This window comes from Drosophila virilis, chromosome 4 (assembly GCF_030788295.1).
Source record: "Drosophila virilis strain 15010-1051.87 chromosome 4, Dvir_AGI_RSII-ME, whole genome shotgun sequence".
Lineage (NCBI taxonomy): Eukaryota > Metazoa > Arthropoda > Insecta > Diptera > Drosophilidae > Drosophila > Drosophila virilis.
This window is the reverse complement of record NC_091546.1, coordinates 15,047,882-15,064,152: the sequence shown is the minus strand read 5'-3', so window position 1 is coordinate 15,064,152 and position 16,271 is coordinate 15,047,882. Positions and strand designations below refer to the sequence as shown.

Below are 16,271 nucleotides of genomic sequence, written 5' to 3'. Positions count from 1 at the left end.
CTTAATGTTTTAAAATTGTAACGGAATATAGACAAATATGTTACATAAGCTAGAACGCAAGTGATATTTGGAGTATCTAATTTAATAAAATGCATATGGTTTTTGCCCACAATTGGCTTCAATTGGAATTAATTGATGTTTAATTACCAAGCTTGCGTACTGCATTCAATTGAGTTGCGCGCCAGTGTTCAATAGTTGCCTGAATACCCCTCACGGCGACGCACACACACAGACACACACCGAATCACACGTATTTGGGTAGCCCAGGTAGGTTATCTGCTCTAGGTTAAATCAGATTTCTTCATCAGTGGCCAAACGTGTAGCCAGACACAGACGCATTTTATCGCGGCATCATTTGTGGACTCACGTTGCGCAAATATATATAGTTGTATACAAAAATGCCACATCTAACAAGCTGGACGCAGTTACGGCCCCGGTGACTGGTTTCAGGTTGGGTTCAAAACATGTTGCGCACAGCGTCAGATCGCCGTGCAAGTCTCTTATCGCACGCGACATTAAGATAAAAAGCAGCTAGATATAAGATAAATCTGCCATAAAAGGCGCACTGTATGCATTGAAACCCTCTCAGTTTACATGCACTTCCGCACGGTTTTAACAGCGTCTGCACGCAACACGGTTTAATTGGATTCCACGGAACACCGCAGGACGACTTCAAGATGTGCCTGCCCAATCGCGTCAGCGGCTCCGCCATACAAAGCTTGACTACAGCCATTGGTGGGTGAATTTCTCAGAAGATGCTGCCTGCCAACATCTGCTAAGAAACTGAAACTCTTGCAGGTAATCTGATTTGCTTTAACTTCGGCCTCATGTTTGGCATAACACCGGCACACATGACTCTCTACGAGTCGGAGGCACTAACGCCCCTCAACACAGTCACAGATCCGGCGGGCACCGCCTGGTTAACTGGCTATCTCTTTCTGAGCGCCGCACTGGGTGCTATATTTTCCGGCTGCCTGGCATTACGCATCGGTCCCAAGTCCGTGCTACTCTGCTGTGGACTACTTCAGATTGTAAGTCATCCGGAGCTTAACAAATTTCCGGCGAATCGCATTTAATGTATCACAGTCACGACTAATTAGTGGCATTTATACTCGAAGACATTATTCGCACAGCTAAGGGCATTGACTAATCGTTGGTATATAAATGTTGTGTAAGCTTAAGCTGAAGGCAACGAGATATAAAATATATACATATATCACCGGCAAGCTTCAATTCGAAGACATCTTCGGAATGCCCAAGAAGTGCCAATTTTAAATTTTAACCGACTATTCACATACTCTAATCATTTCATTAACTCCGAATTCGAAAGTTTCTTATTGATATTATTCTTACCCATATCCAAATATCTTCTAAATTTATTTTCTGATTTTAGTTCGGCTGGTTTTCCATACATTTTGGCTTCGACATTGTGCACATCTATGCCTCGCGCATGTTTGGGGGCGTGGCAGCTGGTGCGGCATTCGTAGTGCTGCCCATTTTTATCAATGAAATTGCCGAGACGCGGGAGAAGGCCGCCCGTTTGACCTTTACCATTGAACTGTGGCGCACATTGGGCATACTATTGGGCTTTGTGGTGGGCTTTTATGTGTCCTACGATCATGTGAATATTGTGGGCTGCATTTTGTCGTGTGCCTTCTCGCTGGTGTTCCCCTTTGCGCAGGAGAGCCCGCATTACTATTTGCGCAAGGGCAATTTGGCCAGTTTGGAGAAGTCGCTGCGCTGGTATCGCGGCATACGTGACCTTGATGACCGCGACCAGCCCGAGTATCTGAACGAGCTGGCCGAGTTCAAGGCGGAAATGAAGGGTCAGAGCCAGGGCATTGGCTCTGCGCCCTATTCCCATAGCTATGTCGTGCGTTTGATCTGTGTTAGCTTTCTGCTAACGATTTGCGGCAAGCTGAGCGGCGTCTTTGTGGAGCTCAATTATGCTGCCGATTTCCTGGGCCGCACCGGTTACTCAACGGAGCTGAACTATGTGCTGCTCGCCGCTGCGCAGTGCGTGGGTGCACTCTTCGCACGCCTCATCGGTCCGCAGCTGCCGCGCAAGGTAACTCGGCCACCATTTTCGTCTTTCACCATTTTCCCACACTCCCCAGCCAATTTTCATATTCGATATTTGTCATTGCAGCTGTTGCTTTGCCTCTCCTCGCTGCTCGCCGCTGTTCCAGTCATCACCTTGGCCCTGTTCAAGCAATTTGGATCCAGTTGGTCTCTGGGCATCTGGTGCGAGCGTTATCTGCCCATCGTTCTGCTCGCCGCTCAGCTGTTTTTTGTCAGCTTTGGTCTCTATCCCCTGGCTGCTGTCGTCAGCAGCGAAGTGCTGCCCACAAAGGTAAGGAATATATTGACAACATTTAATATTAGCTGCAGGAAAATTCACGCCTACTTCTACACCCAAAACCCAAGGAATAATACCCTATATTGCCCAATTAACAGTCTTAAAGTCACTTCCTTGGGCTTACAGTTTAAAAAAACCACCAACTCAATTTTTTAAGAAGATTCGATTTTAAATATTTTCACAAATGTTTACACTGTAAACAGAGTATTGCGCGATTCTGATTGTTAAGCCTATTAATAATGTTGTGCAAAAATTCTCTGCGGCCCACAATGCAAACTAAAGGTTGAATTTCCCTGGAAGTCAATTGTAATGTGTGAAGTATTGGCGCATTTGTTTACGCAGAGTTGGAAGGTAAAATGGCAGCTGGCGAATATTGTACTTGACTGTAAACAATTATGTAGCATACTTTTCAGCGCAATGTAAAACACATGCATATCAACAATCTGATTTCGTTGTAAGCTTCATTATAGATATTTCTTGTAATTGGAATGCAATAATACGAACGAATATTTCAATTAAACAATTTGCAAGAAGTTCAGAATTATGCAGAGTTATGCAATTCAGCGAATCCTGCAGTCGACAGACTATTATTTACTTGATGGCATACTAACTTTGCTTAACTGAATGAAAATATAAATATTATAATTATGTTCTGAGGGAAATAGGACTAATTATAATAAATTGAATTAATAATATTGATTGTTTGTTGGCAGCTGCATGACCTGCTCTACTCGTTGGCCTCGAGCGTCTCCTGGCTGCTGCTCTTTGGCATGATTGAGGTGAGTAATTAAAAGAAGGCCAAAGCTACTAGAATTAAGCAATTTAAGCTCAATTATATATGCATGCATACTTTTTGGACAGGCTTTCAATGCGGTCAAGTCAACACTCGGTCCTGGTCTAGTGCTGTACCTGTGGGTCTTTGCAGCCGCTTCGATATTTGTGGGCCTCATTTCGCTGCCGCTGCTGCCGGAGACACGCAACCGTCGTCCCTCGGCCGTGCAACGTGAAATGGGCTATGTGAGGCAGGAGGGCGTTGCCAAGGTGGCCAGCGCAATTAATGGCCACATTTCGACTCACATCTGAACAATCAAAGCCAACTGCAATTAGTGTGTAAGCTTTCGGTACATAATATAAGTAAAGCACAAATTAATTTAAATGATACAAAAGACCGTAGCATGGTATTTAATTTGCAGCATGTTAATTTAATCATGGCAAGTGCCGTCCCAATTATTGGCCAATCTACATGACAACTGACATAATTCGCTCTGATGAAATTCACATTCAATGCGGAACAACAGACCAACCATTTGCCTATGATCTTAGCTTATCTAATCTTGCCTCACATTTTTTAATACAATGAATATGCTAGGCAACTGTGCAGAACTCTTTGCGATGGCAGACATACCTACGAATACTATTTCTTGGCTTTCGTCTAAGTAATCGATCTAACTATGGAACAACTTAATTTAAATTGATCTGTGCCCAATCAATTGCTTCAATTTGCAATCATTTAGATAGTTCGGGCTCTTAAGTGATAGGGAAGCGCAAACAAATATTTGCATGCATATTAAACATACAGAAAGGTAAGATGAAACGTGGTATTAGTAAGAAAAGGTACTTGATGAAATAAAATAAAATATGATATGGATTCTTTTCATTAGTATTATTATTGTTATGTTTATGTTAATTATTATTATTTTTATAATTATTATTATTATCATTTTTTTTTGTTATTAGTATTTTATGATTGTTATTGCTATTAGTATTATTTTTGTTATTGTTATTATTATCATTTGATTTTTGTATTGCCTCAGTATTATATGTGACTATTATTAATTAATTTTAATATTATTATATGAATTTTAATCGTCAATGTATTGTTAATACTTTAAAAATTATTATTATTATTACTCTTATAAATATCATCCTCATGAGCTTAGGGAAATTTATAACAGCGTCTGCCCTGGCATTTTTAGCCCAGAGCCTTAATCCTAAGTTTATTTAACAGTTCAGTTACCCAAAATATAAATATATAGTGTATATTTAACAGTTCAGCTACCCAAAATAAAAATAAATAATGTTTATTGAGATTTATGAATGCTTTCAAGATAACCTAAATTTCCATTTCCTACTAACCAAAATTTGCTCAAAAGTATGAATTAAACAAATTTGGCACACCCTAGAGGGCGTGACTCTCTCCGAATTGGATTAAATCAGCCACAAGCAACACTTTCTCCTGTCCCCACATGGCACATGGCAAACAGACAGGGTAAACAATATGAACATTTACAGCCTTGCCCACTAATCCAAATTTACGCGGCCAATTTGTGAATATCATGAAAGATATGTGTTCTTCATAGTTGTACTGACGTTTGCGCCTATCTCTAGCAAATAAACGTATTTGAATAAAATTTAGAATGGGTCTGTTTAATCTTTGGGCTACTGATATGAGAGCGCCATGAAAACGTGATTAATGCGCACCCAGTGCCCGACTCCCGGCACCAAGCCGCCATTCAACACGCCAAATGGTGCCATTACAATGACGCGCCTTTATTGGATTTGCGATTTCGAGCACATATCAGAACAGGAAAAAAAATGAAAAACAATAATGAGCACTTGAGAAGATTGAATGCCCTATTTGTGTGAATGTAACTTTTTAAATGCCCTATTCTACTTTTTAGGACATTTTAATTAAATACTTGACTTATATTTTCGACTTTCTGAAATGTTCTTTCATACTTCTTATCTCCTTAAATATATTATAGACATGCAAATTGACACATATTGATAGATTGGTGTCGATGTTTTATTAATACCTGCACCTACGATTGCCATATAAGAAATTTCTGTATCAAATCCAAGCTCCTATGCAACGCATTTGGTGAGGGTAAAATAAATTAGACAGTGCAACAATAATCACAGTAGTCGCCACTAAAACAAAACAATGCACATCGACAGTCTCGACTGAGGCAATTCGAATATTTGCTGCACTTGTTGCTGTTGCTGTTGTTGTTGTCGTAGATTTACTTAGCTCTCGATGCGAAGAGCATAATTACGTGAAGATAACAATAATCCGAATAGTCTGTGCTCTCTCATACGTACTGTCCGCTGTCTCTGTATCTGGGCTGGCTTTATAATCCCTACTCGGTTTTTGTGCGATTTAAATAGCATATATAAAAGTTATCATGCAGTAACTACGCCTGGTTAGTTCGCCACGAGCATTGGCCCCGGCACTCAGGCAGCAGGCGTGGACAGAATACCGCCCAGCCCACCCAAACCGACAGAAAGGATAATGACAGGCGTCTATTGAGCCGGCAAATTCACACGTAAATTGAATCGCAAAGCTTGTGCACTATCCCACAGATAAAATGGATAAAGTTAAGAGCACAATGGAAACGAAAGGCGATGTTAAATTTCAATATCTGGCTGCAATATTCGGTTAGTGAGCTGTGTCTCTTACTCGAATCAAACCAATTGATAAAACCAAACCGTGCATTAAATATATATTTATATAAGTGAGTGTGTGTGTGTGTGTGTTGCCTGGATTTTCCGTGTCATTAAAAGGCACTAAATTGCAAATTTAACACCCAGTACAATGTATGCAAACTTTTTTAAGAACTCAAAAAAATAAACCTCTATAAATATATAAAAGTGAAAATAGCTTAAAAATTCATGCTGGACAGTTATTTTTTTTATCAATGTTTCAATTTTTCCAATTCAATTACTTTGCAAAAAACTAATGTGCAAATGTGTTTTGACTGCCGGAAAGCGACAATTCCCAGCTGCATAAAAGGGCTAAATATGTTTTTGTGCATTAAGCTCGGTCCTTAAATAAATTGTAAAGCTAGAATATTGCAGTTGGCAATGCAATAAAATTGATAGACTCGCAAAGTCAATTGTTAAATGGTTTATCCTGACTGATTGAGTGATTGACTGACTGATTGGCGATTTGTTAAGCTGCTAAGACTAAAAGTACCGTTCGTGTATTAAAGTAGGGGAATCGGAAAACTCCACTGGTAAGAGTGTAAAATTTGTTGAAATGACAAAAGCTTCTTTAAGCCCAAAGCAAGCAACAATTTATGCATCGCCTGGGGCTTTAACTCATTGCGAATTTTAACGCATTTAGCAACAAGAAATCAAATCTAGTTAGCCAAAGACTAGACTGTTGTGTATTATTAAACTAAGACAAGAGAATTAATAATTAAATATATAAATTTAAAAAAATAATAATCAATACCTCTTTCTCAACTCTTCTTCTTCACTGGCCTTGCAGTAAACATCGTATCCATATCCTTTGGCGCCTATTGCGGCTGGCCTTCCTCTAGTTTTCTGGAACTAAGCAGCGATGCGAGCCCGCTGGAGACGGGTCCCCTGACCAAGCAGGATCAGGGCAATGTGGCATCGGTACTCTGCCTCGGCGGACTTGTGGGCAATGTGTTCTTCCTTTGGCTGGCCGAGAAAATTGGCCGAAGGCAATCGATGCTCTGGGTGGCGCTGCCCTCGCTGGTAAGTGAACGGCGATTGACCAAAATGAGATTTATCTTAGCAGAGAGTATTTCCTGCAGCTGGGCTGGATTGGCATACCGTATGCACGCAACCCGAACCATCTGATAGCGGCGCGATTTCTGGGCGGCATGGCCGGCGGTGGCTGCTTTGGCGTGATACCCGTTTACACGGCGGAGCTGGCCGAGGACAGGTGAGCGGGTGGCATCTAGCCCAGCTACGCCGGCTTTAATTTCTACTATCTGTTCTGCTTCACACAGCGTACGCGGCATATTAGGCACACTGCTGGTGCTCTCCTGCAATATGGGCGTGGTCACGGCCTTTGTACTGGGCTATTACTTCAACTATGCGACCGTGGCCTGGATTGTGTCTGTGTTGTCGTTAGTGTTTCTGGTTTGCTTCTGGTTCATGCCCGAGACGCCGCAGCATTTGGCGCAGAAGCACAAGCTGCAGGAGGCGGAGCATGCCTTGCGCTATTATCGCAACATACGTGCCCGCCCCTCCAAGGAGCTGAGCGAGCAGCTGCAGCTGGAGCTGCACAAGCTACGCGCGCCCGAAAAGGCCGACGAGGCTGGCGACGATATCGCTGACAGCGCTGTCACCTGGTCGGACTTTGGTAAGCCAAATGCTGCCTGTAAAATTAATCTTCGTCCATCTAAATCCAGCCTCATTTGCCAACCGCAGCGGATCGTAAGGCGCGCAAGGCGTGCTTCATTGGGCTGGGCCTGCTGGCGGCCAATCAGGGCTGCGGCTGCTTTGCCATGCTCAACTACACGGCGCTGATATTCGAGAAGTCCGGCTCCAGTCTGTCGCCCACCGTATCCGCTATAATCGTCGGCTTCATACAGCTGGTGGGCTCTTATGTGTCCACCTTGTTGGTGGAGCGTGCGGGCCGCAAGCTGCTGCTGCTCGTCTCCGCGGTAGGCATTTGCCTCAGCCAGGTGGTCATGGCTAGCCACAGTTACCTGAAGGTGCTGGGCTATGACACGGCGGGCCTTGATTGGGGGCCCATTGCTGCCTTCTCCTTTATGCTGTTCATCGCCTCGTGGGGCCTGTTGACGCTGCCGTTCCTGGTCATATCCGAGATAATGCCGCCAAAGATACGCAGCACGGCCAGCATGCTGCTCATGTCCATACTCTGGCTGCTCTCCATGCTAACCATTAAGGTGAGCCCCAATCAACAATGGCCAACAGCTGCCTGACACTAACTCTATCCTCCTGTCTATTTGCCACACTCAGCTCATACCACTGCTGACTGCAGCGTGGGGCATGCATGGCACTGTGCTGTTCTTCGCTGGCTGCTCCCTGGCCGGTGCCCTGTTTATTGCCATCTTTCTGCCCGAGACGAGGGGCAAGACTATTGAAACCATTTTGGCCAGCTTATAGTTAGTTAAGCTAAGCTTGGCAACAACTGTAAATTGTTTTCTTTTGGTTTTTTTTTTTTTAATTTAATTGTTGTTTTAATTACAATACTGCGGGTATTACCCACATTTTTCAGGACTTTCATTCACACCGCGAGCGTTTGAAATTGAACATAATTTATGTTTATCGGTCACAAAATGAAACTTAGCCCGCACATACTGCTTAACCAAGATACATGCTTTGGCTCAAATACTTGGAACTAAGAGTACCCGAAAAAATCCCCCATTTCAACCTTTCAACAGAATTTGCACAAAGATCATTGAAAATTAATTTAAGGCTTATCGGATGGTAAGCAAAAAGTGTCAGACAACCGCATTCCGCGCATTTTCCACACTTGCGGGTGGAATTTATAACAACGCCGCCTCAGTGTACTATACCTAAGATTGCAGCATTGATCAGCAAACAGTCAGCTAGTCAGTCAGGACAATCAGTTTTATATATAGAGAGCTTAAGTGTTATAGATGTTTCTTATATAAATAATTTCACGCATACATTCTCCAGACAAGTCGCGTCTTTGTTATAAATCTAGTCAGCCTTAACACACTATATTCCCCTTGAACTTGCCCTCACCTATACACATACGCACGTCCCCTGTAGGCGTCCTATAAAAGACTTCTTTGATTAGATTAAAGAGTTCTCTCCACAGATAAGCGCATATTTACGACCTGAGCACAGCTTCAATCGTGCGGCGGAATGCAGGTGCATTAAAGATAAGCGAGATTGTTTTTTTGTATTAACTTTTAAATATAAATTACAAATTTCCCACCCACATTGACCAACATTAATTAAATTTTTTGCTATATAAATTATCTGTTTGTTAATATTAACTGAGTGTGACCGTTTAAATCAGGTGTTTGACTGCGACTGTAAATATCTGACTGTCTATGTTATTGTTATCCACATGCAGACAGACTAACATACATACATGCGTACATGCACACATGCACTCATACATGCAAGCATGCAGACATTTGTACATATATACATGCATGAATGCATGCATACATACATACATACTTTGAACAAATTAACGCTTGTGAATATCATACTTCGTATAAATATAACACTTTCAATAAATACTACAGTTGTAATGGAAGCTTGAAAGCCTGCAGCCCTTACTTGAATTTATGAGAATCGCATAGGGGGCACTATTCATAAGTCTTTTTGTACTATGCTTGTTTACAAACTGAAAAAAGTTTGTGGAATTTTGTCCATTCGTCTGTTCGTCCGACCCTCTGTTCGTTAAAATGTTTTGTAGATTTGTTCACAAAGGCAAAGAAATTAAGCTTTTAAAGCAATCTCTATTGTCTTGCCTTAGATTAATTGAAAGCCCCATTTTTTAGATGGGTTTTTGCTTTGGCTATGTTGAAAAAGTCGCCTTCTGCTAGTACTGGCATCCAAATAGTATATTAAAGTCTACTTATAGGAGAATACAGAATTGCGCTGGCAAGTGCTTTCTACAAATGTGTAGTGCCACATAGTAGCTATACGCAGACAAGTCTAAGTATGGGCTTATGACATGTTCTAGAAAAGTTACGGCCCTGACCTTCCCCAATACCATTTGACCTTTAAAATTATTTCGCAAGCTGAGGGAAGGCAATAGTTTGTTTGGCTTATGAAACTCCAAACAAGCTCAGCAAATATTTGGCTATAAAGTCTTATTGCGAGTCTTTCGTCTGGCGTGAGTGTTATTTATTTAGGGATTACCCGTGTGGATCAGGGTTTTATTTAGCACATTTGTAGAAAAACATTTTCAACGACGGCCGAGACATGCTATCAGTTTTCTTTTAATAAGGCTCAATTCCTGGTTTTACAAAACTTTCACTTTATACCCACGCTTTCGACAGTCAAATGGGTTACTGAAGGGTTCTAAAAGTTTAGATGGAAATTTGATTGTAGTACGCAAGACTTCCTGCTTAGCATATATCTGATGGAAGGGCCTTATGCGGTATGGCAGGAAAATCTATTTCATCAGATATGTATCTGAAATGCAGTTAGTCTTCTAGTTGTATGATCTAGGGTATCTAGGGGTATTCTCCAGTAAGGAAGCAGCTCTCTGAGAAGAGAGGAGGGTTTGTGTAGCCCTATCGCCACAGTCGGACAAGCCTTCTTTTTAAGAACGCCATTCCAACGTGTTTAAAATAAATCATCTTGTACATAAGCTCATATAAAATAATTATAATCTTTGTTATTCTTGACTTTCCTTATGAAATACTTGCTCGCACCAGGCATGTTTTAATCTTTATATCAACTAAATCTAATCCCTTAAGTGTTGCCCGACTTTGGCAAACACTGATTTTACGGCCTGCCATTTGTGACGTCTCTGAACGTTTGTAATATGAAAGCCGTAGACTGAGTCCACACAATAACAATTTTATAGTTTGTTAACCATCTACCTTCATGGATGTCGAAATGATACAAATGCCGGCGTATTCTTATTCGTAGACGTGCCATGCAGCTATCGAGACGTTTTTAGAGAGGTCCACAGAATGTCGAACTTCTTGCAGAATTCGCTGTTGAATCAGAAAACGCGCTACCAACTCTTGGCGACTGTCATAGGTATGTCATAAGCAGCGTGGAATATTTTTAATCTCCAGTTTGGATTTACTATTTTATCACAATTTACTATTTAATAGTAAACATTATAACATTTGGCCATGGCGTTGGCATCGGCTGGCTGTCGCCCACGCTTACCAAAATACAAACACCGGACACACCACTCGACTTTAAAGTGGGCATCGATGAGATATCCTGGCTAGGTTCAATGCTGGGCCTGGGCAGTCTGTTTGGCAATTTGACGATAGCATTTCTGCTCGAACGGATGGGTAGAAAATTTTGCATCTATTTGCTAGCAGGACCTTATGCGGTACGGTAATACATTTGATTTATAGCTGAATGTTTTTTTGCTCATTCAAGTTTATCTTCAAGTGCTTATGGATTCTGATATATTGCGCCTCGAATGTGAGTTACTTGTATGTGGCTCGCTTTCTGTGTGGATTTACGGGAGGTGCGGGCTATTTGGTAGTCCCGATCTATATCAGCGAAGTCGCCGACAGCTCGTGAGTATTTGTCACTAAAAGGAAGTCCATGTTTTCTATATCTATATATCTATATATTGCCTTCTATATCGGATCCCCTGCAGCATTCGCGGTTCCTTGACTTCCATGGTAATGTTATCTGTCAACTTGGGCGTACTGGTTGGCTATATACTAAGCACCTATCTGGCTTATCATGTCGTGCCCTTCTTGGCCATAATATTGCCCATAGCGTACTTCTTGGCTAATCTTTTGCTGCCCGAAACGGCGCCGTATCTCCTAAATCACAAACAGCCGCACGCAGCTGAGACGTCTTTTAAGTACTATCAAAATCAGCGAAGGGGCATGGGGCAGGCGTCCAAAGCGGACTTCGAGGAAATGCGATTGGCCATAGACGCTCAGCAGGCACAGAATACGACAGCCTTAACTTATAAGGATTTAAGTAAGCACTCATGCGATCCAAAATTGTATTCCTTGCTGACAATCCCTTACAGTTACCAGGCCGGCACTGAAGGCCTTTGCAGCTTCTGTTGTGCTCTCTCTGGGCTACCAGTTCAGCGGCATCTTCAGCTTCATTAACTACATGTCGACTATATTTGAGGCATCCGGCTCTATACTGGATGTGAATACTTGCACCATTATCATTGGCGTGGTGCAGATTGTGGGCGTTTATACCTCGACCATATTTGTGGACATTATAGGACGTCGCATACTCATGCTGATCTCCACACTGGGCGTCGCTTTGGGCTGCATCGTCTTTGGCTGTTTCACCTACTATGCCCAGCAATATGATCTGAGCGATGTTAACTGGCTTCCATTGGTCCTGATGATAATTATCATCTATTTGGGCAACGTTGGACTTATTGGAGTGTTTTTCGTAGTGCTCGTCGAACTTTTTCCAGCCAAGGTAGCAATACGAATAGTTAACTACAGCCTACAATTTATTTCCATATTTCCACATCTTGCATTCTTTCCCCAAATAGAAGAATTGTTTGCAATCGCAGGCTCTTCAATTTCCATTTTAAAGATTTTCCATATTCCTTGCCATACATCATAGGCTGACTGTATTTCCTCATTCCCATTAATTCTCTCGCTTCTCTAGATACGATCGCTGGCCACATCCATATCGGTGGTGTTTCTGAGTGTTCTGGTCTTCGGCACGCTGAAATTGTTTCCGCTGCTGCTCCATTACTTTGGTATATCGGTGACTATGTGGTTTTCGGCAGCTTCCAGTTTTTTAACTTTTGTATACTTTTTGTGTTTCTTGCCGGAGACCAAAGGCAAGTCTATGATTAAGGACTGAGAAGTCGGCGTCTATCTGTTGCAATAAATTTATTTAGACTTAACCTAAACACACAACTTTTACTGGAAGTAGTAAAGGGCTTTATGAAGCTTTATCAGCAGTTGGGTCAACGTAACACCTAGCTCTCCAGCCCAGACAAATCTTTATTTTAGACAACTTCTAAACTGTGCGCCAGTCATTCGAGCCATGAGATTTGACTGGACACAACACCATGCAGTTGACATCGGGCGCATTGTTTGAGCACACAAATTGCCTGCTGAATCGCAGAAATCGTTACCAGTTTCTGGCAACGTTTCTAGGTGAGCTCGCCATACAATTTGTAGATGTTTCTCTAAGCAACTCTATAACGGATTTCGTTTGGTTCAGTGAACATTTCGACCTTCGCGCATGGCATCGGCATAGGTTGGATGTCGCCGGTGATGCGGCAACTGCAAACTCCGGAGTCGCCACTCAGCTTCGAGGTGTTCGTGGAGGAGCTATCCTGGATTGGCTCATTGCTGGGCATTGGCAGTGTCATAGGCAATTTGCTGGCCGGTTTTCTTCAGGATCGCATTGGACGCAAGCCCATTATGTTTGCCCTAACTGTGCCGTATGTGGTGAGTAGGAGATTTAGCTTGTCACACGTTGGGCCCCACACTTATCCTTTGGGCTTGTAGTGCTTCTGGCTGTTGTCCTACTTTGCGCAGAGCGTGGAGTATCTGTACTTGGCTCGCCTATTGGCTGGCATAACGGGCGGCGGTGGCTATATTGTGTTTCCCATATTCATCAGCGAAATCTCGGATGCCAGGTAGGTTCACCTAATTAAAGAACTTCTCTTTTGATTAATTGAGCACTTGGCTATCCTACAGAGTGCGCGGACGTCTTAGTTCCTTCGTCATGCTCTCTGTCAACATGGGCGTGCTGGTGGGTTATATATTATCCACAAATGTTGGCTACTTTACGGCACCCTTTTGTATTATACCTCTGCCCATTTGCTATTTTATAAGCAATCTCTTCCTGCCCGAAACGCCGTTCCATCTCATAAACAAGGGCAAATTTGGGGCAGCAGAAAAATCATTCAGATTCTATAAGAACGTCAGAGATGATGACAAACGTTCCATGTTGGAGTTCGAGGACATGAAACTAAAGCTGACCAAAGAGCGTGCCTTGAACGTAAATGCCTTTAATTACAAGGATTTCGGTACGTAGTTGAGATCCTGACTATCCCTCTTTGAATGCCGCAACCTATCCTTTGTTACCTTCTCAGCTACCAGACCTGCCCTCAAGGCCTATGCCGTCGCCATGGTTCTTATTCTGAGCAATCAATTCACCGGCACCTTCTGCTTTATCACCTACATGTCGGATACCTTCGCTCTGTCACACACCACTCTGGACATCAGCATGTGCACCATTGTCATCGGAGCCGTACAGATTGTGGGCACCTATACAACCACATTGATTTGTGATAGATTCGGACGCAAGATTCTACTATTGATCTCCACGCTGGGCGCTGGCATCTGCCTGGCCACCTTTGGCTGTTTTACCTACTTAGCTCAGCTCTACGATCTGTCCGTGTTGGGCTGGTTGCCTTTGGTGCTGCTCTCTCTGGACGTGTTCCTCTGCAACATTGGTCTGGTGGGCGTCTTCTTTGTTGTCCTGGTGGAGGTGATGCCAGCCAAGGTAAGTCCCTAATTTGAAATCTTGTCCATATCTATAATCTATATTCCTTATAGATCCGCTCGGTAGCTGTTTCCACATTTGTGGTCATCCTTAGCTGCACCGTTTTTGTGTCCCTCAAAATCTTTCCACTCTGCATGCAATATTGGGGCATCTCCATAACCATGTGGAGCTCAAGTCTTGTTGCATTTGTCAGCTTCGTGTATTTTCTGTTATTTCTCGACGAGACTAAGGGCAAATCTCTGCTGGATTCTTAAAAGGCCATGGCTATCAGCTTGGAAGTTTGATAATATAACTAATTTTAAGAATTTAATTTTATAATATAAATTACGATTTAATATTTAATAAAAGTTCAAGGATATTCAATCCAATTTTAATATATATCTCTTTAATCTATGGATTTATTGTCTCAGGAGAACCCTATGCATTCCGGAAGATGGGCATATTTTAAGAGAATTTTATCTAAATACTTGTTTTTATCTCATCTATTTGCTTCACTTGGTTGATTCACTTTCTGTGACTAGTTTAGCTGATAGAATATACCCTGTACTAAATGAAAATATCTACCTGTCCAACTGTATTTCCGCGTCGATCTTGTCAACTAAAGATACTTACAAACTACACTTTAAATTTCAAATATATTTGGGCGTATATCGAGCTCAGCTTATCATTTTATTTCGTGTTAATCTCTCCCATTTGCAAAATATAAACAATGCCATTTTTAGGCACAACTCGAAGACAAGGTTTGTAGTGCTCATTAATATACTTAGCTTTACAATAGGGGAAAGCTTATTAAAAATGGAAAAGCTCTGCTTAGCAGGTGTACAGCAAGCTGCAGAATTTGTCTGTCGATCATTAAGTTAAGAGTACTCGCGTCGAACAGACGTGCGAAAGAGTACAAACGGGAATAATAAGTGTAAATCCTGAGAATTTAGATCAAGGTTAAAGGTCGGAATAAAAGTTCTAGTTGTGTTAGGCTAGACCGACGGTACTTTAGATAGTCAGTGGAATGCATACCCTAAACGCGGAATTAAGCGGGAAACAAAATAGTGGCAGCCCGGCCACAAGCTCAGCTGCCTGGCCATAAACCCCGGCGTTAGCAGGGTTTTACTTGAGGAAATAGTTATAAGAAGGTCAGTAGTTGGATTTTCCAATACCTACACTAGTCACTTAGTCACCATCATCAGTCGTTTTAAGCTTCTATTTATTAGAAGTAAAGGTATAGTATTGGAAATGAGGCGATAAAAGTTTATTAGTTATTGTCTGTCGAGTACTTTTGCTGGATTGTGAGCAAATGCTTTGAAAGGGTTACAGAACCTTTGCTACTGAGGCAACATTAATATTTCAACGATTTTCATGGTTGGGAGGGTAACGACTAGGGTTCGTGACACCTGATCCGTTTTACTTGTGTGTCGGCGCAGCTGATCTGCCTTAACTTAGATATTTTGATTGCTTTAGCTAATTATTACCTTCCACGCATTCATATTGTTAAGTGTGTCTGCTCAGCCGAGCAGTTTGTTAGATAAATAGACCAGTTCATAGATAAATTGTACACTTTATCTTCCAGGGAGGGTTTTTCCGAATTCTAGGATGGCCGCCTATACAATACAGGTTCCCTAAACTTGATAAGTGGGTTCTTGTATTGCATGTGTATTTTGGAAACATATTATTTTATGGCTGTAACAGCTCTGCGATGGGTTGAGGGTAGAACACTCTTGCACATATCTTTCTTAACTAATAGATCATTTTTACTACAGAAATTTGCTGTCTATATTGAGTAATAGGGTTGTTTTTCCTTGTAGCGCTTAGCTTTAATTCTGTATTCAAATATCATAAGGAATTTTGCTATTGTCTGAGGGTATTTCAAATGCTCTCCCTCTGAACATCTGTGTCAACTAATGTGACACTGCACTTATCGGCTTTGAGTAAGTTGAGTTACTTTTTGGTAAGATATTAAATGGTCAGATAACATTCGCTACCAGCATTTCATCAG

At 41.9% G+C, this 16,271-nt stretch overlaps 4 protein-coding genes across 5 annotated transcripts; all 4 read left to right on the top strand.

The window, feature by feature from the left end:
• The first annotated feature begins 189 nt into the window (after positions 1 to 189).
• Positions 190 to 3,525, top strand: LOC6628000 (facilitated trehalose transporter Tret1). Of its 2 annotated transcripts, XM_032438051.2 has the most exons (7): positions 190 to 267; positions 620 to 735; positions 799 to 1,031; positions 1,394 to 2,068; positions 2,150 to 2,353; positions 3,073 to 3,138; positions 3,221 to 3,525. In XM_032438051.2, the coding sequence occupies exons 2-7, from the start codon at positions 678 to 680 to the stop codon at positions 3,440 to 3,442; spliced, it is 1,458 nt and encodes a 485-aa protein (XP_032293942.1). In that variant the 5' UTR covers positions 190 to 267; positions 620 to 677; the 3' UTR covers positions 3,443 to 3,525. The 2 variants fall into 2 exon arrangements, with proteins under 2 accessions (XP_032293942.1, XP_032293941.1); XM_032438050.2 differs by lacking the exon at positions 190 to 267 and having other exon boundaries at positions 492 to 735.
• Positions 3,526 to 5,553: 2,028 nt separating this feature from the next.
• Positions 5,554 to 8,352, top strand: LOC6628001 (facilitated trehalose transporter Tret1). The gene is made up of 6 exons (XM_002051754.4): positions 5,554 to 5,797; positions 6,633 to 6,865; positions 6,925 to 7,055; positions 7,123 to 7,478; positions 7,547 to 8,028; positions 8,102 to 8,352. Exons 1-6 carry the CDS (start codon positions 5,728 to 5,730, stop codon positions 8,246 to 8,248), a joined length of 1,419 nt encoding a protein of 472 aa, XP_002051790.2. The 5' UTR covers positions 5,554 to 5,727; the 3' UTR covers positions 8,249 to 8,352.
• Positions 8,353 to 10,711: 2,359 nt separating this feature from the next.
• Positions 10,712 to 12,671, top strand: LOC6628002 (facilitated trehalose transporter Tret1-2 homolog). The gene is made up of 6 exons (XM_002051755.4): positions 10,712 to 10,843; positions 10,921 to 11,150; positions 11,213 to 11,343; positions 11,427 to 11,761; positions 11,814 to 12,226; positions 12,422 to 12,671. The coding sequence occupies exons 1-6, from the start codon at positions 10,774 to 10,776 to the stop codon at positions 12,620 to 12,622; spliced, it is 1,380 nt and encodes a 459-aa protein (XP_002051791.1). The 5' UTR covers positions 10,712 to 10,773; the 3' UTR covers positions 12,623 to 12,671.
• Positions 12,672 to 12,782: 111 nt separating this feature from the next.
• Positions 12,783 to 14,659, top strand: LOC116651574 (facilitated trehalose transporter Tret1). The gene is made up of 6 exons (XM_032438204.2): positions 12,783 to 12,921; positions 12,989 to 13,218; positions 13,279 to 13,409; positions 13,471 to 13,802; positions 13,869 to 14,281; positions 14,335 to 14,659. Exons 1-6 carry the CDS (start codon positions 12,834 to 12,836, stop codon positions 14,533 to 14,535), a joined length of 1,395 nt encoding a protein of 464 aa, XP_032294095.1. The 5' UTR covers positions 12,783 to 12,833; the 3' UTR covers positions 14,536 to 14,659.
• The last annotated feature ends 1,612 nt before the right edge of the window (positions 14,660 to 16,271 follow it).